This window comes from Lonchura striata, chromosome 1, assembly GCF_050655825.1.
Source record: "Lonchura striata isolate lonStrDom1 chromosome 1, ASM5065582v1, whole genome shotgun sequence".
NCBI lineage: Eukaryota > Metazoa > Chordata > Aves > Passeriformes > Estrildidae > Lonchura > Lonchura striata.
Genome location: NC_140703.1, coordinates 100,824,657 through 100,849,753, shown reverse-complemented (window position 1 = coordinate 100,849,753; position 25,097 = coordinate 100,824,657). Strand labels below are relative to the sequence as shown.

At 38.7% G+C, this 25,097-nt stretch overlaps 3 protein-coding genes across 11 annotated transcripts in view; all 3 read right to left on the bottom strand.

The window, feature by feature from the left end:
- RAB9A (RAB9A, member RAS oncogene family) overlaps positions 1-14,335 on the bottom strand; it is a 28,407-nt gene extending 14,072 nt beyond the window's left edge. The window contains exon 1 of the mRNA XM_077781608.2: positions 14,267-14,335. The gene's annotated coding sequence lies outside the window, so the exon portion shown is untranslated. The remainder of the gene's footprint in view (positions 1-14,266) is intronic.
- Positions 1,210-14,551, bottom strand: TCEANC (transcription elongation factor A N-terminal and central domain containing). Of its 6 annotated transcripts, none has more exons than XM_021535556.3 (3): positions 14,267-14,362; positions 4,341-4,428; positions 1,210-3,092 (listed from the first exon to the last, which is right to left on the bottom strand). In XM_021535556.3, exon 3 carries the CDS (start codon positions 3,082-3,084, stop codon positions 2,002-2,004), a length of 1,083 nt encoding a protein of 360 aa, XP_021391231.2. In that variant the 5' UTR covers positions 3,085-3,092; positions 4,341-4,428; positions 14,267-14,362; the 3' UTR covers positions 1,210-2,001. The 6 variants fall into 6 exon arrangements, with proteins under 6 accessions (XP_021391231.2, XP_085440875.1, XP_085440887.1 ...); XM_085584749.1 differs by lacking the exon at positions 14,267-14,362 and adding an exon at positions 5,454-13,994; XM_085584761.1 differs by lacking the exons at positions 4,341-4,428; positions 14,267-14,362 and adding an exon at positions 14,428-14,551.
- Positions 14,552-16,379: 1,828 nt separating this feature from the next.
- Positions 16,380-25,097, bottom strand: part of EGFL6 (EGF like domain multiple 6) — a 38,352-nt gene continuing 29,634 nt past the window's right edge. For 2 of the 4 annotated variants that reach the window (XM_085584729.1, XM_085584739.1), the window contains one exon: positions 16,380-18,295. In XM_085584729.1, the coding sequence (XP_085440855.1) occupies positions 18,194-18,295 (102 nt within the window). In that variant the 3' untranslated portion in view covers positions 16,380-18,193. The other 2 variants (XM_085584734.1, XM_021535574.3) reach the window with 1 other exon arrangement.

Genomic DNA, 25,097 nt, shown 5'->3' with positions numbered 1-25,097 from the left:
AACATTTAGTGATGGGCAGTTAAAAAAAAAGATGTTACATATTATGTCACAAATGTGTTCAGTGTTACAGATACAAATTTTACCCTTGAAATATATTCTGTCAGAAACACTCTTCAAGCCTTGTAATATTTATTTCCCTTTGCCAAGATAAAACTTGGATGAACTGTACATTACTGGAATGGCTTCAAAACCAACTGCAAGCAGAAATTATTTATAAGTTGTTCAGAGCTAAAATAAAGTCTTCTGCTACATGGTGTTCTGTAACAGCACAATGCTGGCATAAAGTTCTCCTCAACAGGACCATGACCTTCAAAATGACTGCACACAATCCTGTGCTCACTGTGATCCACTAACAGGGAAGTGTTTGTCTTCCTGTCGTTTCACTGAAAGGTAATGATAGTACTTTACACAAAAGACTGCCACTTAATAGGACTACTCATAAGCATCAATTCCAGCACACAACAAAGGGCTGGGAAGGAAGGCCAGATAGTAACTCCTTGGTTACACAGCTGAACACTGGGGGTCTAGCCAAAAGCTTTAATATGTATTTTACATCAGTGCAATTCCCCTAAAACATGCATTTTTACATGTTAAAAATCTAAGTAATACTGCTGAAAGGTAATTGTTAACCTTTCACAGAACAGAATGTTTTTTCTTCTGTTTTTTCAGTAGAATAGTTTAAGTGTCTCTTTGCAACATCAGGTGACACATATATTTCCCTATATACAGATAAAGACCTGTCTTTCAGTCCTGGCTGGTATTTAGTTCACCAATACCTATTTTCTCAGCTCATGCCCCCAACTCCTTCCTCTGAGAGGTCATGCAGCTCAGCCCAGAGGAGCTGACCAGCCTCAGCTGTGCCACAGTCAGATGGGTGCAGAACTGTCCTCAATTCCTCCAGCAAATACTCAGCAGGTTTCACTGCTCTGCTGATATATTTTAACCTTGAAGAGCTAAATGCCTGTTGTGCATTTGTAAAAGATACAGGTCACTTATTTTAGTGAGATTTTTTTTTTTTAATAAATACTTCTAGTGAACAATGAGTGAGAATCCTGTTGACTCTAGAACAAAAATATGTATAAAAACTTCTGCTATTGTATTTCCTTCTATTCATTGTTTGTGTGTAATGTGCACTATATAGAAGCATTCATTTTCTCAGTTCAGGACAGATGTCCCAGTTCCAGAGAAGATATCCACCACTCAAGAAAGTTATTAACTCCTATTAATTTTATTTATTAAATAAGCATACATCCAATAATATATTTACATCATTTTCTGAAACAACCCGTTGTCTGATCCTGCATTAATTTATTTGAAGTAGCAGGACACACCAGCTTAAATTGCAAATCTGGCCAGCATACTGATAGACTGACACAAGTCCTGTTTCCCTTCTAATAGCTAGAAACATAAAGCAGAATCTCATTCTTGCTTTCTTTTGCTAGCTGCTTTCTACCCCCTTTAATGCTCTATTCTTAGTTTCTTTTTTCCCTGTTAGAAGTCACCTCTCAAACCAACTTAATAATCTAATACTTGCTGGCAAAAAGTGATTTAATTAAGGAGTGAATCTATGCTGAACATTCTGCAGTGCACATAAGTACATGAACTGCAGTTTTGGAAACAGTTTGTTTTATGTAAATGAAACTTATATTCCGTGAAAGAACTCTTCCTGAAGTTAAAAAAAAATTTCCAAGTGTCCAGTCCTTTCAGGAAAAAACTCAGCACTTGGAATAATTTTAATGGATTTACTAGCAAACATTCCACTTAGATGGTGTAACCATTTTTTCCTTTTACTCTTTATATTTTTACGTATTTACATTACTTAAAACCATGTAAGATTAATTCAAGCCGTCTTTAAAATACATTAGCAGTTTTTAAAAACTGATTTTGCAGTTTTTAGTGGCAGCACCCACATAATATCAGCACAGAATTTAAAATTACAGAGTTTCAACAGAGGTAAGTTCTCATACATATTTCCAAGTCCCTTATTATATAAGGATAGCTTTACAAACAAATCCATCTGCTGTGATACCACTGTTCTCCACATTCATTACAAATAACGTACGTCAACATTTGTTCATCTGGATTTGCGTTTCGCACCCAAGCTGGAAGAAAGAGAGTTCCTCTGGCAATCATGGTGACAGTGCAATCAAATTTTTCACAGCGTCTGCACTTTATTTTGTTTGTCTGTGTGCCATTAATAACCTGTGGAAGCTGATGTTCCTGAACAGATGATTTTGTGTACAGGGCCCTGAGCTGTTTCAGTTCATCGCTGGCCATTTCCATCACTGTCATCTCAGCAAAAGCCTTTGGGCTCAAAGTTCCTGAAAAAAGATTATGCTTTAAGTGGCAGCTTTTAGGGTTCTTAAGGTTAGAGATTTTACTTCTGATGCAATTTTTATACTTTTTATCATTTTTAGCATGAAGAGCAAAAATATGTTCTTCAATTTCTTTAGCTAACTCTAGCCATTTAACAGCTTTTTCTTCATCTTTGGCAGAATCAATCAAAGCTTTGTAAAGAAGATCCACGGATTTACACCTCAGAGCTCTCATTAGATCCTGCTGCAGACTTGCTTCGCCAACAACAGATTTAGAATCTTCATCAACAGTGTGTTGTTCCTCAAAAGAAGAAAGCCGATTCATACCGCCTTTTGCATTGTTACATACCACATTTTGAACAGTTTGTGATGGGCTCAAACTGTTGGAACTAGTACCGTCTAATGCCTCCTGCTGACATGGTCCTTCAGACAGCAACTGCTCTCTAGGAACTACACTGAGATGCTCAATTTCTTCTTTCACATACATAGAAACTGACTTTTTAACTGGCATTGACTGAGCACAGTTATTCTTGTAAAGTGTTTTCCACCTTGACAATAACTGCTTTGCTTTCTTTTTCAACTCTCCTGAAGGGCAGTTTTTGAGTACTCTATATACAGCCTTGGTAACTTCTGTCCCCTGAAGATATTCTACAGTCATATCAACATCTTCAAGTTCCTTAAGATGATCCTCAATATCTTGCAAATTGTTCTCAGACAGCAGTTTTTCAATACAATGGGTTCTGTGTACAATATTTTCCAGATCATACATTTTTAAACCTAGAAACAAAAGAAAAGATCATAATCTTTCCTGCAGTTATGACATTAATTCATCTTCTGTACATTCACACAAGGTCTTCTTTTCCTTTTATGCTCTTTTATTTGTATATGTCACTGGGTTTCCCACCATTTTCTTGAAATGGTATACAGAAGCCCAAAACACCATTCTGGTTCCTACATGACCCTCAGCTTTTCACTTGCTATACAAGAGATCATGCTACATCTCTTTCAGAAGTTCTCCTTACAGCTATCAGAGGAGCCAGAGTCAGGACTTTTACCTGAGGTCCCACTGCTGCCCTTCCCCTTGCTAGCTCTGGCATCATATTACAGATGGATTATCAAGACGGGGCAGCTCAAAAACAATGACACCTGCAGTGTTTCAAAACACTGACATCTACAAATTTTGAAAATTCTCAAAGGTTAAAGACAGATTCCTCTATATTTTCTTGCAGCTGTAGCATTATCAAAGCATGCTCTCATATTTTCTCATGCATAAAGGAAGATCAAAGGGGGTCTTCAGAATACAGAATCTCATGGTTTCAATAGTATTTCCTTTTGATTCCTTTTCATTAAGCCCTTTGATCAAAAAATATTCAGTGCATTGTTATTGCAAATTCGCATGCAAAAAAAAAATATATTCTTAACATTATTCTTGCTGAAAAGGAGAATTAAATGTAGAATGCAGAAATGAATGGTGTATTGTGTTGTGTTCTTAATTTCTGCAGTTAGCCTTCTAAGTTTATGCACAAAATCAGTGTTTTGTCTGAAATTGCATCCATCCTGATTCTACTCCACAAAAACTCCTCTGCCTGACAGAGACAAGGCTGGCTACACACACCCATATGGGAAGAAGTCATAAGGTGGTTTCTTGCAGCATCATTGTTTCCATGATGAAAACTCCTGGGAACAGGGGTAGAGAAGGGACAAGACAGCTGGGTAATTTGCACCCTGTTGTTTCTATGACCACCACCAGCTAACTTGTCTTTTACATGACAGAAACAAATTCAAATTTTAGGTAGGACCTCAGAGCTCCACAAAAGAAAAGGATAGAGAGGATAAGACTTCACTTTTTTCTATAGAAACAGAACCAACCCATCCTCTACAGTAAATGTTCACAGCATTCCCTTAAGCTGTATTTAAACACTCTTGTCTTACATCTTGAAGTCCTGCAAAACCTCAATAATGGCGATTTCAGAAACCAATTTATTACTCAAGAAATTTCAAACTCAGGATGAAGTTTTCACATACTTAAGTTGAGCCCTCTGCATCCTCATACTAAAAAGAATGTGAGTGCATCCTCTGAGAACTCCTCTGTTCTTCCACGGGAACACAGAAGCTGTGAACAGAAAGAAAAGCTCTGTCATGTAGGAGAGCCATCACAAAGCAAGAACAGTTCCCTGTCTCCAGAATACCAAGAAGTGGACCTTAGAAAATTATTATCTGCCAATTTGCTGCTTTCCATGCAGTCCAGGGCAGAGTTGGTGACAGCTGTATGTTAAGCCAGTATGATTGCCCTATGCCTTAGAATCAGTTATGCTTCTTCCAGCATACTCCACATTTACTTCAGATCTTGGGTCTGATATTCACTGGTAATTGCGAGAAGCATAAGAAACAACATTAAAAAACCACTGAATAAAGGTAATAATCAGTGATATCAGAGAGGTTTCTGCAGGGAAAATGGTCTTGAAATGGTCCTAGCTTTGTTGTGTATACCTAGTTTGCAATAAATTTTAAAATCTTTCAAGGTGAAAAGCAACTTATACTTCTGAAATATTACACTAACTACTGAAATATTACACTAGCTACTCAAGTATAAATTTAATCTCGGTTTCGAAATTAAAAGGAAGTGTGATGAAAATAATAAAAAGTTGTTTGTATGTTTGTTGCCCTACAAATCAAGTAGGGACCAGATTTATCACCAAGGTTGACACAGACCCCACAGTTTTACACAAGCAGAAATTAAACAGAGCTTCCTAAACTTATAAGGAACATACAAAGTAATTCAACATTTTATTTTACTATCATGGTTTCTTTCAAAGGATGAAGCAAAGCTCATTAATACTGGGGACCCTGCCTTGCATTTCATATTAAGTCTGAATGCCAAGCACCTTTTCTGCTTTCCTAATCAAGGCACAACATGATTATGTCAGACAACTGTAGAAAACATGATTTTCTTATTCTTGTAGGGAGAAACTTGAAATTACTGATGCCATGGTAATACTGCAGTGTACTTTCTAGCCAAAGTTCACTGGGAACCCAAGTATAGCAAGCCTAAGTTCTTCCCTGCTCAGACTCCTGTTCTCTGAATTCTGTTTCTGTTATAAATCAGATAGAGCAATAAGTTCGGAGAAGCCCCAAAACCTTTTGAAGAGAATGCAAGTGTGTCACAGAAATCAAGCTGCAATTCCAAATGGAAAATTATTCTACCACTTGAGGGAGCTGTGGCATAGAAAACCCATGGAATGTTTTTAAAAGTTGCCGAGACACTCCAGCCTGTGAAGAAAAAATATAAAATAATTACACTATGAACTTTAGGAGACTTCAAATTTTTAAGGTACATATTCGTCTCATTTTGGCAAACAAACCCTGCAGAGTCCATAGATGCTGGGATATAGACAGGAGGGAAAGAGTATAACCCTTATCCAGTCTGTGCACTGCACTTTGATTTTTTTTAAATTTGGAATTTGACTGCTTTTCTACCTGATTTAATGCAATTTGACAAATGCTGCTGAGCAAATATTTATAAAATTAACTGAATCGAACTCAGTCAGCATTGTTCAGCTATGTTCCTAATTCCAAGAGACAAGAAATCAGAGAAAGACTAGGTTTTTTCTTAAGTTACAAAATGAATAATGCATCTTTGTTAAGGTGGAGCTGTAAGAAAAAGAATAAACAAATGATAGTGTCACAATTTTGTGCAGTAGAAAACAAATATCCTCAACCCTCCCACAACTGCACTGGGCATTTCAGTTTAGCAATGACAGAATCACAGAATGTTTTGGACTGGAAGGGACCTTAAAGAACACCTAGTTCTAGCCCCTCTGCAATGGGCAGGGATACCATTTACCAGACTTTGCTCAGAGACCCATCTAACCTGGCCTTGAATACTCCCAAGGATGGGGCAGCCACAACTTCTCTGGGAAACCTGTTCTAGTGCCTCACCACACTCTGCGTAAATAATTTCTTCCTAACATCTAATCTAAACCTTCCCTCTTTCAATTGACATTTGGTCTGGAATGATCTGCTCATGCAAGAAGTCTCTCTCCCTCCTTTTTATAAGCACCCTAAGGTACTGGAAGACTACAGTAAGGCCTCTCTAAAGCCTCCTCTTCTCCAGGCTGACCAAATCCAGCTCTCTCAGCCTGTCTTCATGGGAGAGGTGCTTCAGCTCTCTGAGCATCTTTGTGCTCCTCCTTTGCACCTGCTCTAACAAATCCATGTTTTTATGGTGCTGAGGACCCCACAGTAGGATGCAGGACTCCTGGTAGGGTCTCATGAGGGCAAAGTAGAGGGGGAGAATCCCCTTCCCTGGACCTGCTGGTTGGGCTGCTTTGGATGCAGCCCAGGGTGCCTTGGGCCTCCTGGGCTGCAAGCGAACACTGTGGGCTCATGTCCAGCTTTTCATCCACAGGAACCCCCAGGTCCTTCTCTGCAGGGCTGCCCTCAGTGACTTCTCCTCCCTCGTCTTCTGTGCTCATGTCTGGGATCAACCTGACTCAGGTGCAGCACCTTGCACTTGGATTTGTTGAACCTCAGGAGGTGCTCGTGGGCCCACTCCTCAAGTTTGTCCAGGGCCCCCTGGATGGCATCCTGTCCTGCTGTGGTGTCATCTGCAAACTTGCTGAGGGTGCACTGATCCTGCTGCCCATGTCACTGATGAAGATATTAAAGGGTGCCAGTCCCATGAGCGTCACCACTCACCACCAGCTTCTACCTGGACACAGAGCCACTGACCTGGCTGCATCCATCCAGCAAACTCCTTATCCACTGAATATGAATGAGTCCATCCATCAAACCATGTCTCTTCAATCTGGAGATAAGAATGTCATGTGGGACTATAATAATGGCCTTACAGAAGCCTACAGAAGACTGACATTGGTCAGTCTTCCATTGTCAACCCTGCTGTTACTCCATCACAGAACACCACCAGATTGGTCAGGCATGACTTGCCATTAGTAAAGCCATGCTGGCTACCTTGAATTACCCTCCTGTCTCTTAAGTGCCATAGCACATCTAGGAGGTTCTTCGGAGGCATAGAGGCGAGCCTTACCAGTCTGTAGTTCCCTGGATCTTTCTTTATCTCCTTTTTAAAAATGGAAGTGATGTTTCCCTTTTTCCAGTCAGCAGGGACTTCACCTAACCACCATGACTTTCCAAATATGCATGAGAACATCTGTTTGAATTCCAAGAGTACACTGAAGGTTACAAGGCTTGTATTTACAATGAGACTCTGTAATGCTGTGCTGATGAGGCACTTTCTTGCCAAATCATTACAAGCTCTCACTCTGACTGCACGGTATAATACATCATTTGTGTATACAATAAATGATGACAATCAATAAAATCCTTGTAAGCCAGTCTGCTTCCAAAAAAACCGAAACAAAACAAAACAAAAAAACCAAACAAACAAACAAACAAAAAAAACCCCAAAAACATCAGGCTACCTCAGGTTTAAAATATGGCAATCCTGTAATAATGCCAAGTTGAATCAGAATATTTTTAAACAGTAAAATGACTAAGGAAGAGAAAACTAACCAACAAACAAACAAAAAAACCCCCAAAAAAACAAAACAAAACCCCAGCCTGAGACACTTGCTGTTAAGTGAAAATTCAGTACCCAGGAAAAACACTGCCCTCCCCAAAAGCATTTGGGATAAATGCTTTGTCTTTGCTTTACACTTTGTACAAAGCCATAGTCCATTTTGTCTTAACCCTGAAAAACCAAGACAAACTCAGAATGCATCCAAGCAAGAGTATATGAATGTCTTCGAAGGGTGAATACCTGTCCTTTTCTCCCTCATCCCAATCTCCATTGTAGGTGAACTTTTCTCCAAGAAATTCTATGTAATTGGAAAAAAAATCCAGACCACAGCCCAGACAAGGATCAGAAGTCGAGTACTCCTAAGAGTGTGTCCTTGTTTCACTTGGGGTAGTGTTAATTTCCTTCACAGTGGCTGGTATGGGCTGTGTTCTGGATTTGTGCTGAACACAGGCTGATAATATGGAGATGTTTTAGTTAGTGCTGAGCAGGGCTTACACAGAGCCCTTGCCTTTCCTACTGCCGGCAAGGAAGTTGGGGGTGCATGGGAGACTGGGAGGAGAGACACAGCCAGGACAGGTGACCCCAACTGACCAAAGGATGTTTCAGACTATCTGACATTGTGCTCAGTGTATAAAGTGGGGGGAAGAAGAAGGAAGTGGAGGGGGGGACATTGGGAGTGATGGAGTTTGTCTTCCCAAGTCTCTGTGACATGGTAGGCTCCCCTGGAGATGTCTGAACACCTGGCTGCCCATGGGAAGGGGAAGTAGTGAATGAATTCCTGGTTTTGCTTTGCTTATGTCTGCAGCTTTTCCTATTAACCTGTGTTTATCTCAACCCATGAGTTTTCTTGTTTTAATCCTTCCACTTCTCTCCCCATTAACCTGTGTTTATCTCAACCCATGAGTTTTCTGGTTTTTATACTTCCACTTCTCTCCCCAGTCCCACTCCTGGGGCTGTGAGTGAGAGGCTCCATGGGGCTTGGGGTTAAACAAGACACAGAGGAATCAATGTTTTGCAAATGTTGTGTTAAAAAATGTTAATGCTATAGCAGAGATAGTGCATAGCATAGTCCTGGAAACACAGCTTACTTTGGGCAACCTAAATCCCATATTAACAATAAAAATTACCAAATGCTATTTTAAGTTCAAGAGCCTAAGCAGAAATCAGAATTCTCACAGCCAGTCTCCAACCCCAAAAACATTTGTTCATCCTATTGACAGTGGGAGAGCAGATATCAATGATGTCATCAAGAAACCATTTACTGGAGCTTTTATTTCATCTTGGCAAAAATCAGAGCTCTTCCTGCCTCTCCACATGGCTGCCTCTCACACCTAAAAATTTCAGAACTAGGCAGAAGTTCATCTTCAAAGAATAGCCACATGAATAAAGCTAGATGAATACAATGAGAACTGAGGCAATACAACAGTATAATTTCCAGTTGTCCATGACCACTGATACCTCACTGACCAAGAGTCACCTCTCACTCACAGATCCAGAAGCACTGGAGTACACAGTACTAATATAGAGAAGTAGCTTTGTTCTGCATGCTTTACATCAGTGACTGCCTGAACTACAGCACTCAAATAATCTGGAGCTACACTGCTTTGACCTGTGCTTCTCCCAGTTAAATATTCTCCCATAGCTTTCCTCCCAAATTAGCAAGTTTGAAGAGGTGAGATGGCAGAGTGTATCACATTCATATGAAGATGCATAGAGTATCCTCTTTTACAAGGCCAATTTTTATCCATATTTGGAGTTGCTTCTTCTAGATCCCTCCATTTTTAATTAAAATTGCATTCTTATATTCTTAAAAAAAAAAAACAAAACAGCAAAAACAATCAATAGAACACATAATGAAATTTTCAAGCCTCAGGGATCAATCTCAATGCAGAGCTGTCAGCAAATTTTTCTAACAAGATCCATCATGCTTGGATTTAATGAGATAGGAAAAGCTGTTTTCCTTACCAGACTGCTTAGCCACTGGCTTAGTTTGACACCAGTATGTAAGCCAGAGCTCATGAAAAGGTTCAGTATATTACAGCTACACCAGATAAATTAAACCCTGACTTGTTCCATGGCAAAAAAATAAAAAAATAAAAAAATTAAAAAAAAAAAAAGAGAAAATACTTTACAAATTAAACAGCTACAGCTGTTTCAAGTTCTAGGATGCTCCACTGATATTAGAGAGGCTGTACATCCCAGCAGAGACATTACCTTGCTAATGGCTCCTTTAAATAACTTCATTTACAGTCAAACTGATTCACACTGGAAGATACTTTAGCTTTTCCTATATCTTGTCTTGCTTAACCATGTGAATTTTTCTACTGAATGAAGTAGTTAACTACTTGAAATACTGAAAATGTTACAAGTAATGCATTATTCCACTGATAGGAAATCTTTTATTTTTACTGATATTGTTGACCTTGTCAAGAAATGGAGTTAAAAAAATGACGAAATTTACTTTTAATAAGTTAAAGGTTACAAGCACCAACTGGAGATACTAGCTAATGTCTTCCACAACTGGACAGATATACAGACTCACAATACATTCTAGTACATTATGATTCAGGGGGGAAATAATAAAATGTATATATAGTTCTGAGAGATTTATCATCAACAGTTTTATTAGCAATTATGTATAAATAAAGTAGGTATCTACTTGCTTTAAAATTTGTACCATTTCATATAAACTTGTGAGGTTTCTCTAAGGCACAACCAGATTATTTTTCAATATTAACTGACTTTATTCTAAAATCCACTTCCTAGTTTGGGCCCAAGGTCACAGAAATGTTCCATGAAGCTCTCTGGTTTTTCAAATTTTCATGACAAAGACATGTCAAAGCTAGCAGAGGAATCCCTTTTCTCTCAGCCACTTTCCACTACTTGTCAGTATGAAGTACTAGCTGGGGCTTCAGGCAGGTCAGAAGCCAGGCTTTTGACACACAGTGCACATTTTTTAAACATGAACTCCCATTTTGGCCTCAAGTGACAATACATAGGAAAAGAAGTGTGTTGAATGGAACTTCAGCAGATGACTCAAACATGACTTAATGCTTATCATGAGATTTGGGCTTTTGGTGCAGCTGCACACAGCTTAAACCATACAGTAACTTTTGTGATTATATATTAACAGTCTCCTGCTAGCTAAAGAGTACAGTTTATTATCTGCATAAAAATCCAAGCTTGTTAGAAATACATCTAGCATTTTCCCAACACGTCTCTATCATGAAGAGCAAAACTTAAGCTGAGCCAAGCAGAAAATGGTATTATCAATCTTTTAACATCACCTGCCTCAGTACTGAACTGAAACTTCACTGTATGAAAGTTTTTGGACTTTGTCAAATTACCACTTCATTTCCTAACATTCTTTTTTCTCAACAATAACAGATTTTATAACAAAAAAGAATTGTTGTTACATCTGACAGACAACATGAGCACTATTTTCCCACAGCAAGAGGATATTGTAAACATTCTCCCTCACTCAAGAAACATTCCTGGCAATAGAAACATGTTCTAAGTGGGTTTGTGTAATCATTTATTAAATAACTACTTTTATGCAATATAGTTCAGTCTCCTAACTGTTCATCTGGATGGATGCAAATGTTCATATTCATATTTCCAATCACTTCAGACAGCAAACCAGTCAAAATAATTCAAGAAGGCTGTGATATCTCCAAGTAGAAACCATTTTTTTCAACATCCTTTAACTGTATTGCCTTATACAGGTAACAGTTTCAGTTAATTTTATGTCTTATTGGTGTTTCAACACCACTGGGATTGCATCCCTCTGCTCCCTCTACTCAATCTCTGTGCACAAGAAGCATTCATAACATTGTCCCCCAAAGACTGGGAAATTGTAATTCAAAATTCCTGGTACATTGAGATTGGTTTATACACTATGATGCTCTTAGAAGTAAAAAAATGGGAACTGTCTTCCCATCTTTCCACCTCAGACAGAATGATAGGGAATTTGCACCTTTTTTAAAAAGGAAAGGTTACAGTATTATGCAAAACATGTCTCCAGCAGCCAGTACTTGAAAAAAAACCAGACTTTTACATGTTCTATTATAACTACAAAATTATGTATAAAACAATTGTCTACTACAAAACGACAAAAGACTGAAAATTCTTTCCCTGTTTACCTACAAAGATGTTACCATCCATGCTCATTCTTGGTTTTACAGCTTTCCTCCACTATTTTGTAATTTTATCTTAATTTTTTTTTCATTTATCCAAGAAGAATTAGAACTTTTTAAACCTACAGAAAAGAAGAACATGTTGTGAGCTGCAGGTATAACACTGGCTTTTAAGTGAAAGATCTCATCAAATTTTCTTACGTCTCCATCTGTTTTTCAGTCTGCACAAATATTGTTTATATCCTCTTGCAGATGTACCTATTTGAAACCTGGACAACCTCAATCTAAACAAAGCTTTCCTGGAGTGGATCACATTTCCTGCTTTCACTGAGCTCTGCATTGGCATAGAAGTCCAACAAAACAGACTGTCTTGAAAACAGAAGCCTAAATCAGTAAGTAAAAATGTACTTAAGACATATCCATCTAAAGTACATTTGTTAACTTAATACTTCAGAATGAAAATATGAATCATTTTGGAGAGAAATAAGCAATGCTTTCTTTTGAACACATTTCCTTGACAAAATAGCTTTAAAGATTATTCTTAATCATACACAGCTACCAAGGAATTAAATTCTAGCCCACTACAAGTAAAGGTAAATGCTAAGTTTCCGATGTCTTTTTATGAAAAACTGTACTGACAAATTAATATAAAAATGGAACACGTAAGTAATAAAGACATGCTTTATGAACTTCTGCAAGCTTGTCATCATTTGTCAGATAAACACTGTATTTTCATTGCTTTAACATTCTTTTTTTTAGTTAAGTCTTGGCTCTACACAATTTCTATTTGTCATTCCATTGCCAGGGCCATATTTAGATTAAGTATCACTGTTGTTGTTTTACAGGTTTTCCACTGAAAAATTATAAAACTTTTTTCCTTTAAAAATAAATCCTTTGTGTGCAGGAGAGTGCATATGCTCCTGAAAAGGCCATCCATTCTGAATGGATAAAGAGTATGATTTAAACAAATGGTACTTGTAAAATATTATTAGTGTCTGCTGACATTTCTTATGCTAAAATATGAACACTTAAAAGTGAAAGTACAAAATTTCTTAATACTTTAGAGCCTTGATCAAAGACCCATGATGCACTGGTTTAAGCAAAGGTTGAAATACACTTTAAATGAAATGGATTTTTATCTATTTAACTATTAAAACAATACTACATTTAAAAGCATGGACTCTAGCTCCTTTCTATATTTATACCAACATATATCTTATTTCAAGACATCAATGCTGCATGGAGACCAATATAAAAAATACATAAAGAATTCCCATAATAGCACCATTACAGATATCCATCCTGTAGCTTCCGAGGTCAGCCTCTTCTGTGAGTGGAATTACAGAAGTTACGGCAGCTGGGAGCAGCAGCCCAGTCGTGTGCATTTGGAAGCAGCTCACATTCGCTTGGCGTCGAAGCCAGCCACAGGTGACAGCTTGTCTGGCTGAGATCTGGGGTCAGGCTCATGCCACCAGCGGCTGAGAATCGCTACTGGAGTGTTCATCTCGGTCACCAGGCCATGAAGCTTGGGGGAGATCAGCCTGCAAATCTGCCTGTGCTCGATTCCCACGACACCGGCGTGCCCACACACTCTGTGACCCAGAATGCCAGGGACATGCTAACTCTGTGGGGTTTTCTCCAGATTCTTAATTAAAATTTCACAAGATCGTAGAATTAATTAGGCTGGAAAAGATCTGAGATCATGGAGTCCAACCTGTGATTGAACATCACCTGTCAACCAGACCATGACACTGAGTGCCACGTCCTCAAACGCCTGCAGGAGCGGTGACTCCACCACCTCCCTGGGCAGCCCATTCCAGCACCTAATCGCCGTGGTGAACAAATTCTTTCTAATTATTTCCAACTTAAACCTCCTCTGGCTCCTCATATCCGTTCCTACTACACATCCCCGGACCCGTCTAGCTTAATTCTGACCCACTGCTGTCCTGCTCAGGGGCGAAATACTGTCCCGCACAGCCGGGCCAGGAGGAAAAGCAAGCTCAGCCCTACCTACCAAAGCCCCGCTTCTCTGGGCGCTGCTCCCCGTTCCCCTCGGTCCCCAGGGCCAGCCGGGGCTGGCACGGCGCTGAAGGGCAAACCAGGGCTGCGGAGCAGCCGGCGGCTTGTGCCTCTGAGACTTTCCCCCGACCTCACCGCCAGCGCCAAGGCAAGGGCGGCGGCTCCCCGGACGCTAGTGAGGCGGAGAAGCCGCACTCCCGCTGCCCCCGGCGAAGCACGCCGCGCCGCTCCCGCACGCCGCGCCCCGGCGCCCTCACCTCCGCCGCGCGGCCCGCCATGGCGCCGCCCGCCCGCTCCCCGCTCCGCCGCCATCTCCCCGCGGCTGCGCGCCGCTCCCGCCGCCGCCGGGGCGCGGGCGGACACCGGGCGTGGGGCGGCTCCGCGTGTCTCAGGAAACAGAAACCACGTCTCGTTGTACCAGGAATGGCGTGGCCAGCAGGATTAGGGAAGCGATTCTTTCCCTGTGCTCGGCACCGCTAAGGCCGCCTCGAGTACTGTGCCCACTTGTGGGCGCCTCTCTGCAGGGAGGACACTGAGGTGCTGGAGCGTGTCCAGAGAAGGGCTGGGAGCAGATGTCCTAGGAGAAGCGGCCGAGGGAGCGGAGGTTGTTTAGCCGAGAGAAAAGGAGGCTTAGGGGTGACCTTATCACTGCCTACAACCACCTGACATAAGGCTGTAGCCAGCTGTGGGTCGGCCTCTTCTCCCACGCAGCTAGTGGCAGGATGAGAGGACATAGCGTCAGGCTGTGCCAGGAGAGGTTTAGATTGGACATTAGGAAGAATTCCTTCACAGAAGGAATGATTAGATGCTGTAATGGACTGCCCAAGCAGGTGGCAGAGTCACTGTCCCTGGAGGTGTTTAAGGACGTCTGGACGTGGTGCTCAGTGCCGTGGTCTGGCTGACAGGGCGGTGTTGTGTCAGGGGCTGGACTCGCTGATCTCGGAGCAAGCTGATCAGCACTGATCTCTTTTCCAAGCTAACTGATCCCGTGAATCTGCCGTGGGATGACCGTGGCAGGTGTATTCCCTGTGGGCTCCTGTGCTGTGCCCGTGGCTGCCGCAGGGTGAGAACGCTCCCGAGCGGGCGGCAGCCCTGGAAATAACTCGCTGTCCCAAGCAGCCTCAGGTGTGCGGGCACAGTTTCTTTCCACTGAGGCTGCCGGCTGTTTTGGGCTTGGATCTGGTACTTGGATCTGGCTGTGGGGCGAAAGGGACACCATGATGCTGCCCTGTGGCAGGGCATGACCTTCTTGTGGTATTGGTCTGCGAGCCCCACCATGCTTCTCTCAGCCCTAAAATGAATGAAAAATAAATGACATTCATGTGATTTGAAACTTTCAGTCATTATATGGTCCTTCTCCGGCAAACATGGCTAGGGAAGGCAGTGTGACACACAAGATAAAGGCTAACGGAGAACAACAACAAAAAAGTTGTAAAACTTCCTGTTTTCAATATAGTACTGTGTTGCTTTTGGTATAATCAGCTAAATGGAGCTATTGGTATACACAGAGTTAAAAAAAAATATAAAGTCTCGTAAGGTTACAGCTTTTTGATATGATGAAGTCTGCTGGACATGTCTGATTATGCAGTAAACGTCTAAAAGTAAATGCAGTTTAGTCAAAGGTATTTGTCATTGCCTTTGTTATAATGCTTTCCTCTTTCCCATGTACTTCCTATTTCATGTATTTCACATAGGTGTTCAAAATTATTTTTTAAGAGATTGCTACTTCCAGAATTTTGGCTCTACAGTAAATCTATAAATGATGCTGGGGTTTATACTCCAATACAGTAAAATGTTTGTATGATTTTTTAATACATGTTTTTGGTTTTATTCACTAATGAGGTCTGTGTTGCCCTCTGCTGTCAGTAATCTGATTTTACCTACCTGAAGGCACCAAATATGTTTTGGCAAGAATATCATGTAATGCAGACCTCTTTTTCCTTATTTTGACATAATGAACATCACCATTACTAACCACACAGAGAAAAAAAGCCTTGCATTGTTGTAGAGGATGTAAAAAAAAATAGATAAATTATTGTAGTGAACCAGTTTATCAGTGCTCATCACTGAGTGATCTCAAACCTTCCCTTGAAAGAGCTGAAATGGTTGCATTATACACTGATTGCTAATGCTGTTCAATTCGTCACTCACAGTGTGTTTGTGCCAGACTCATGAATTCACCAGCGATTGAATATGTGATGCAATGAGTAGCTGAATGCCACAGTTGAAATCAGGCTTCCTTTTTGCCTCGTCTTTGTGTCTCACACGGGAAAAAAAAAAAAAAAAAAAAAAAAAGAGTGGAACAAAACCTATGCCAAAGAGTTTTATGAAACCAGTGATCAAGAGTTTGAAGTATGACTGTCCAGAAATGACACAGTAACATACTAGCAGAACAGGATCAGAACCTTCCAGGTTCAAATGTGGCATGTCATGCAGGGGCCTGTGTTACATATTTTGAATTATTTCTGTAGCCTACATATGTCAGGAATTCAGCAGCAGCTCTCTTTGCAACATCCAGGAGTTTGCAGTTTCATTTCAGTTTGGGGCTCCAAGGCTTTAAATGCCAGTTTTCTTTAGTCTTTCTGTACCTGTGTGATTATGAGAACAGTACATACCGAATTCCTTATGTCCTCAGCTGAAAGTGCCTACCACAAAGTCACAGAGCTCCCTTGGCAGGAAAGCAAAAAGAGAACATGGCTTTTTCCTTGTGATTAGCCCTCCTTTGAGATGGGATCAAAATTGAGGGTGCCTCTCCTGGAGACTGGTTCCTCACTCAGAGGACAGTTTGGGCATCTCCATTAAATTGTCTTTGATCCAATGAATAAAATTATTCATCATTATTCCAGTTTCCCATTTATAGAACAGATACAATAATACCTTTGAAGTAAAGCAAATTAAAAAAATATTAAAATTATACACTCAGTAAATTCATACATATATGTATACATGTGTAATGATATATGTGTATGTCTTTGTCTCTGTATGGTTTTCCAGGATAATATCAGTGTACCAGTGATAACTTCCTTGAAACTTCAGTATTGGCTGTGATAAGCATCTGCATTTCTAGAAACATAGGCTTCTATTCAAAAGATGGAGATATTCTGGCAGCTGGTAAAATATTGAGTATCCAGAGAACTATTTGGAAAAATATTGGTCCATCATAAGGTTTCTGTAGAGAATAGTATATGCTTCAAATACGCCTCTGTAATTTGTTTGATTTTTTTAAAATTGTTACTTTTAAAGAAAAACCAACAAAACCAAGTACATGGATATAATTTATTCATAATTTTTAATATATTTTTACTTTATTTTTAAAATTGTGTCCTATCTTAATGGCATAATAGGATTTATGACATTAATTTTGTACTCCACCACTGTAATTCTTCCTGAAAAGCTTTCTTCAGTTTAATTTTTTTTTTGTTTAAAGGTTATCTTGTCCATAAGTCTGGATTTGTATTGATTTTAGAGTTCCCAGGAAAAAGACAAAATGTGGAAATGTGATTCTCTTTTTAAAAAGGCTCCCTGCCTTCTACTAGCAAGAGAGGAAAAAAAAACCCAAAAAACATAATATGAACCATGAAGCAAAGCATTATAATTAAATGAAATTAAATCGAGGCCAAAGTTGCCGTGCTCCCGCCCCACAAAGGAATAAACCAATACATAATACAGGGATAATAAAACATACAAATAACGCAACTCCACACAAAGTGTTTTGAACAGTCATCTCCCTCTATCCTTAATGATATGCAGAAGGGAATCCTATATAAATGTCATATTCCTAGACTCTGAAAATCCACGAATTGGGCCGTATTTTATGACAGATTTCATTTTGTGAGAACACTTTCAATCGCAGCATTTGAAATTTGTTGATACATGCAAAGAGTGACTTCTTGGGTGGCTGTTCTTTTCAAGAGTCACTTTCACATTTTCAGGCTCTGATCCAGTTCTGAGAAGGAGGTGGATGAGGCCCTGGATTTCCTTAGGCTGGTGTTGAACTGATGCTGCTTCTGTGTGACAAGATAAAGCCTCCAGCACTGAGCAGTGGATGAGCTTGGCAGTAATGCTGCTCAGCTCTCCTGATATGGCAGCCCATGCTATTTATTTCCACGTCTTGAGATTCCTGTGCATTTTCTGTAACACTGGAGTGTGCTGAATTTAGGATTATGAGGATGATGCACATAAAGTTAACCAGGTAGTGTTGATGAGAGATATATCCCATGTGTTTCCTGTCTCTTCCTCCTGGCATGAGTTCCAGTACATGGGAGGGAATATACCACCTGGAAGACCTGAAATTGAATTGCCAGGAAGATTATGAAGAAATTCTGCCAGAGTCAGCGGAGTGTTATGAAGCCATCTGAGTAATTTGCTTAGTTAAGCACTGAAGAACACTTCATTTGAGGGAAATTGAGATAAGCAGCTCTCTCTGTGTCCCCTTTTCTGCTATGCACAGGCAGTGAACCAGTCTGGTGTTAATGAGTCAAATATGAATTTGTTGTGGCAGGCCTGGGGTTGTTTATATACACACAGTGCTCTTGAAATAGTTACTTCTGAAGGAACCAGCAAGTAGATCAACTACAAAGTGATCCTGTGTTCCACCACTACACATCTTGGTGGACTGCAATGCCAGTACAGGAAATATGAGAAAAATATATTGGATCTTTTTCAGTGCAAGTGAGTTTCCAAAAGAAAATGCAGCCATTCTCAGATCATTTTTTCTTAGAGGTATTAGCTAATTTAGAGCCACTGACTATATCCATGTAAAGAGAATTGATTATTTTTTCTTATTCCATTACTTGTGGTGACCTGCAGTTAATTTTCATATTCCTTTTGCTTGCACAGTCACTCAGTATCACAAGATTCTTTGCAGCCACCTTTCAATTTAACTCTCTTGAACCATAAAGGCAAACATTATTATCTTGCTATTTACACCTTCACATGCATTTTCAATAGTGCATATACTTAAGCCAGCCTACAAAGGGTACTATTTTAAAATCCTGGAAATTTCAAAGAAGACAAAGAAATTTAGGACTCCCATATATTTACATCCTGGGCAGGAAGATGATGCTAATGATTAACTCACTGTAAGTGAACATGTGGCTTTCTTGAGTATAGTATCTGTTCTAGCACTTTTAAAATTGGCAGTTAACATTACTTTATTTAGAATAAAATTAATGCTTGTGGAGATGATAGTTTTTTTGCGGGTGATTTTTAAACATTTTTTCTGACTACCTTGTGGCATGTATTTCTAAAAGTTTTTCTCATTATTTTGTACCATTTTATCATGTTTGTGACTTCTGTTTTTTATGGTATTGTATAATTGTAAATTGAGTCATTTTTCAAGTGAGAAGACAAATCCTTGTGCACTACACAAAAATACCATGAATTAAGATATCAAATATAGCAAGAAAATATAATACTTCAGTGAGCCAAAGCACAGAGATTACTAACTGTAATAACCTGCAGTGAATCAAACCCTTGGGATATAACATTAAACTGCTATCAGCCTGAAATCAAAGCCAGACTCTGGTTGATTGCTTTATCTGCCTAAATCAGATTTACTGAGTGTTCCCCAGAGGTGTCCAGTTCAGCAAGCAGATTTTGGGCATCAAATGTAAGCACTGTACAGCAGCAGAAAGCAGTGGAGCAGGGCGGTCAGCTCTGGACAAAGATTTCAAGTGCCTGAATGAGCTGCTAACTTTGCTACTGTCTTTCTGAAGATCAAGATCAAACAGCAGAAAAATAAATATGTCACTTCTTCTACACAACAAAAAAGTGGCACTTCTGCACATGAACTGCCTCCAGGGAGTGATTCTTGGAGCATTTTGACTCCCAAGCTCTTGATGGGAATCATTAGAGGGAGAGCTGCAGCTTGGGCTCTGACAGAACATACTTGAGGAGCTATTTAGTGCTCCTGCAAACCATCCTACGCCTTGGAGAAGCACTGTCTTTTCATGGAAGTAAAGGAAAGCATATGAAAGAAAATAATTAAATGCTGTTTTAAGGATGTCTAGGAACATGCTCTTTCCTTTAACCCAGATCTTATTTCCTTTAGAATTAAATACATTAATTTTTGAATCATATGTTGTATTATTTCACATACTGTTAACTTTGAAATATTTCCCTTTCATTTTAGATTAATTAATAAAACACTTTAAATGTGTTATTGAAGTTAGCTTTTTGCTAAGGACATAAAAGGATCACTTTTAAAATGATTTCTCAAATCTGTTGAAAGAAAAGTTCCTGCTCAGGAGTATCTGAAATAGAAATTGGTATAAGGCATTACAGAAATATTGAGAAATTGAGAGGTTTTCAGAGTATCAGGCTTTTAAAAAAAAATCACTGAATCACAGAAGGTTAAATATTCCCCAGCTTAGTATTTCCCAAATCAAAAATTAATAATCAGTTCTCTCAACAATTGTATAATGTACCCTTCCTGAAAAACTGGGGAGGGTCCAAGAGATTGTATGTCTAATTTTGTTGAAATCAAACTTTAAACTCAGGTATTTAAGAGGTTAGTAACTGTTAAAATTAGAAATTCTTTTATATTAAAAATCTTTTGCTGTGATGAACTTTAATGTAACAGTTGCACATATGACCAAGTAAATTACTCACACTTCATTGGTATTTACCTTTTCATTAGTATATTGTCATGAGTTACAATACCTCCAGTATATGCAGTTGTATGAATCTGTCATTAACAATATACCAGTTATGAAGTAAATATGAGCAGCAGTCATTGAAAACCTCTCTTCATTATCTTGATCTTTTTGATCCTGAAAAAATTGCATTTGGGAATAATTTTTTAATATATAAAATAACATCTAATAGCTGGAAAATGTTTTAAGTTCCTTTCAACTGCAGGTTAAAAGATAACCATCTTTTGGGAACATGCCTCAGCATTTCCATGTATTCATCGTGGTCAAAATGAAATGCCTCGGTTAGTTCTTTTGGCAGCTGAAGAAAAATTATTCAAACCTTTTGTTACAACATTCAAGATTAAGTGATCACATCTGTTAAGTAGCTTTTGAAGGATGCAATGTAGATTTGGGCAATTAGCTAGAAGCTCTTTTTTTTCATTAACTTTCAGGCAGGGTAGTCTCTAAAGTGTGTTATCAGACTTAAGAGTTACAAATGATATTACCAAAGTTCAAGCCACTTGGTTACAGCATGACTTTAACTTGCTCAAATACTGCCAGTGCAGTTTCCTTGCTGTCTAAAATAATCAAGCCGATAATGGATTTCACAGTAATGGAAAACTGTCAGGAACATTTTGAGGCATTAATGACTGTAGGCATAATACGTCCTTTTACTCTTTTCATCTGAAGGAGAAACATGTAGGTTTTACCCTTAGCAGTTCCATCTTCAGAATGAATGTTGCAAACAGTACTAGTTAATTTGCTAATGCACTGATGTGCTTTTTATGACTGGCTGTACAGAATTGATTTATTTTGTTGCTTCTGCAGAAGCTATCTTTAAATTTATTCACAACAAAAAAAGGTTTCAGTTTTTCTATTCAGATCTTATTATGCTAGAATTATGCTATGATGCAAGTTATCTTGTGTATGATAAATCATTGCAAACAAAATGGGAAACTACTTCTACTCTACTACAAAAAACCTTATGGCAGCTATTGCAGTAAGTTATTACTGATCTGTGCAAATAATTTTCTTACTTGTTCCATGAAATACAAAATGTTTTTTACTTGACTTTTGGATGGAATTCTTCCACTAAAGTATTGGTCCCAGTGATGATTCTTGGTGGGCTATGATTCATCCAACAATAAATAAATATTAGCTCCATATTAATTTTGTTTTTTCTCTGTTGTTTGTGTATTGAGAAAATATCTTTTAGATATCATGCTTTCCACAGGCAGTATTTATCTTTCTATGCCCAGTAACTGCCCATGCAAGAAATGCCCAGACACACTTTTTTAGGTGGGCTCAGTTTGGTCCACATATATACATCATTTGCTCTTCAAACACTCTAGAACTCAAGACTGTAATGATTCTTGAGCTTCTTAGTATTCATAGGTGCTGTATAAGTTATTGCTGTTTGAAGCTAGACATGGAATTTTACTCCAGTAAAACTGAACTTAAATTTTTTTTATCTTCAGTAAGAATAGTTCAACTTCAGTCAGACAAAGGAGTGAATCCAGAAAATACTTGTTTCACTTTTCTGCCTCACTGTGACCAGGTTATTCAGGCCTCCTGATAAAATCACAGCCAGCATAATTTTGATACTGAAGGAAATTTGCCCTCATTTTGAAGGTACCAGAGTCTTTGCCCTTAAAATAAAGAAGGTTTGCTTTATCCAAGTCCTTTTTCTGCAATTTCCACAGCAACTCCAAAGACACCAGGAAACAGGTTCCCATGTCAAATCTGAAGTCCATTTACACTTCCCAGAGCATCTGTTTTGTAACACAAACCAGTTCTAACAAAAAAGAGGCTTTTCCTTGTTTCATAGCCATTGTAAACTTTCCAAATATTTCAGTTTTGCCTACCCTCTCCTCAGTTGCGTGCACAGTGCAAAAATACTGTGTTTCAACAAGACATCTCTCAAGCATTCCTGACTTGCTTCATGGGTGCAATTCAAGGTGTTTGAACTGGTGTAGTGTTTTTGTTAAAAAGCTTACATTCTTATAGGCTGAATTCTTCAAAATTCTTCAGTGTTAGAGTACAAAATTCTATTTCAATCATTTTGGATGTACCCTTCTTCATACAAAAGCTAAAATAAGAGGGTTACTAATAATAAACAGTGAGCAGCCAGCCTGGAAGGGGATACACAGAACTAACCAAGAGGAAATTATTTGCACATGAATTTAACTGAATGTTGGCTGAACCAGGGCTTTTCCATAGGCTTCTCTGTTCTCTCAGAATCCAGACCATTAGGTACATTCCACAGAGATCACAAGACAAAAATAATGTTCTTATCTTTCCCAGCATTGCCATTTGACTTCCTTTCAGAAAAGATGTAACCTGGATTTTGGTCCCCGAAATGTTTATGTGTACACTGACGTGCACTTGTGAGCATGGGCAAGCATGGCCGTGGGTAGCAGCTCCTACTCTGTGGGGGAAAGTACTGCTCACCTTCCTGCTCCTGGGGATGGCAGATAATCCCCACCCTTTTTGCTGATGTTTGAAGGGTCAATTGTGTAAGAGGAGCCTTATTTTGTGGCCACTAGGTCATACTGTCTCCTGGACAATGAAAATCATTCTTTCTCACCTCTAATGGGGTAAAGTAGGCCTGCAATCCAGCAGGAGCCTTTTGTTCGGTACATAATGTGAAGCTTCTTAAACATTAATAATGGGTCATTCTTTTTGCTCTTATATTTCCGTGCCAGTTAGTAGCATAATGGTGAACATTAAATGCTTATAAAACTATAAAGGGATCATTTCTTAACATTGATTTGTATGATTTAAAGACACTGATGACAATCAAGATATTTTACATACTTTATTAGTAATGAAAATACTCCTCAAAGACATCAATCAACTTGCTTAGCTCCATCAAAAAGGAAATGAAAGTGTTCACTTTCTTCCTACTTGTTCAATAGATTGAATATTTACCTCATAGCTAAGGTAAATTTTTTGTCAATATAATTAATTTATTAAAGTTTGGGGATCGACATGCTTCAAAGATCATAGACCCAGAGGGGTAACAAAATTTGGGAGGAAGGGTGTGCTACGGCAGGACGTCCAAGATAAGAAGAAATTAACAAAGCCAGCTCAGCACAGCTCAGCAATAATACAATAGTAAACACTGAAGGCCATCAGGCTGCCCAAGATAAGAAGCCAACTCAGCACAACTCAGCAATAGTGGAGTATTAAACACTAAATATATACTGGATAAGTGGAATATATCAAGATTAGCAACAAATAAATAGTGGTCATAATTTTTGCTTGGTGTGCTGACTTTATGGGCTTGCCTACCACCCATCTTTGCACAAGTATTTAAATAAACAAACACCTTGGCTCTGTGTGTGATTGCCTTACTGCACACAGGGTGATGCATACTGATTTTTGGAACAACATACCCCACTAAGAAGTTAGTTATGTTACTACCAGAAGTAGTAACATGCTCTTAAAGACTGCTTTATGTTCTTTTAGAACAGAAGAAATGAAACAGAAGACTAATGAATAGTCTCAAGATTTTTAAGAAATAAAAGCATGTAGAATTGTAAAAAACCTTGACAAATAATACTTCAGAAACCCTGACCTTGAATTATAAAATACAGTAGTATTACACTCAATGCATGTATTAAAATTAGAAGAACTCATTAAAAAGTGTAATCTGCATCTTGCTCATCAGTTTTTCTGTTTGCATTGTTGAATTAAATTCAAGGCACAATTTTATAGGTTTGTTTTGGTTTTGTTTTTTAATTAAAAAAGAATACAAAAAATACACTACTAATAAAATGTGAAAAATAGGATTAAATCTGGTATAGTTAAATGTCCATTATCAGGTGTCTTCTGGGCATGGACCAGAAATTAGCATAACATTGTCCACTCCAATTTCTCCAGTTTTACCCTTCCCACGTTCTGATTCAAATGTGATCTGTCATAAGAAAAGATATGTATTAAGGGTGAAAATGTAGTTTATTCAACCATTTAGCAACTTCAAATTAGTTATAATGCTATAAATGAAGAATATTTTTTTACAACACAGGACTTAATGACTTGAATATTTGCCACTTTTAAAGCCTTTCTGCATTATTTTAACTAGGTTTAAAATTCACTGCACAGATTTACAATACCAGATGGATTACTTTAATAAGATTATTTTACTTGCATTGTAAAAAAATGCAAATTGAGTGAAATACTCTTATAAGAATGTAGTTTTATCACAGCATGTGATGCTCATGGATTTCATTTATTCAAGACATTAGAACTGCTCATTTTTGATCTATTTGAATCCTCAGATTTTGTTTGCCTCTTCTATATATATTTACACACTCTCATATGTATTGAATATAGTATGTATACTATGTATAAAGAGGAGGATTATTTTTATGACTAGGATGTCTGGGTTTTTTATTTTATAGTCTGATTCTCATTTATTTAAAGGCTTTTCTACATCATTCCAGCTGTG

Bases quoted from the DNA above. Each gene is read 5' to 3' on its own strand.
- TCEANC (XM_021535555.3), bottom strand. From the start codon at position 14,321: ATGGCGGCGGAGCGGGGAGCGGGCGGGCGGCGCCATGGCGGGCCGCGC. The intron at 3,093-14,266 runs GTGAGGGCGCCG...TTTTGTTTCTAG, and splicing joins TGGCGGGCCGCGCGGCGGAG to GTTTAAAAATGTATGATCTG.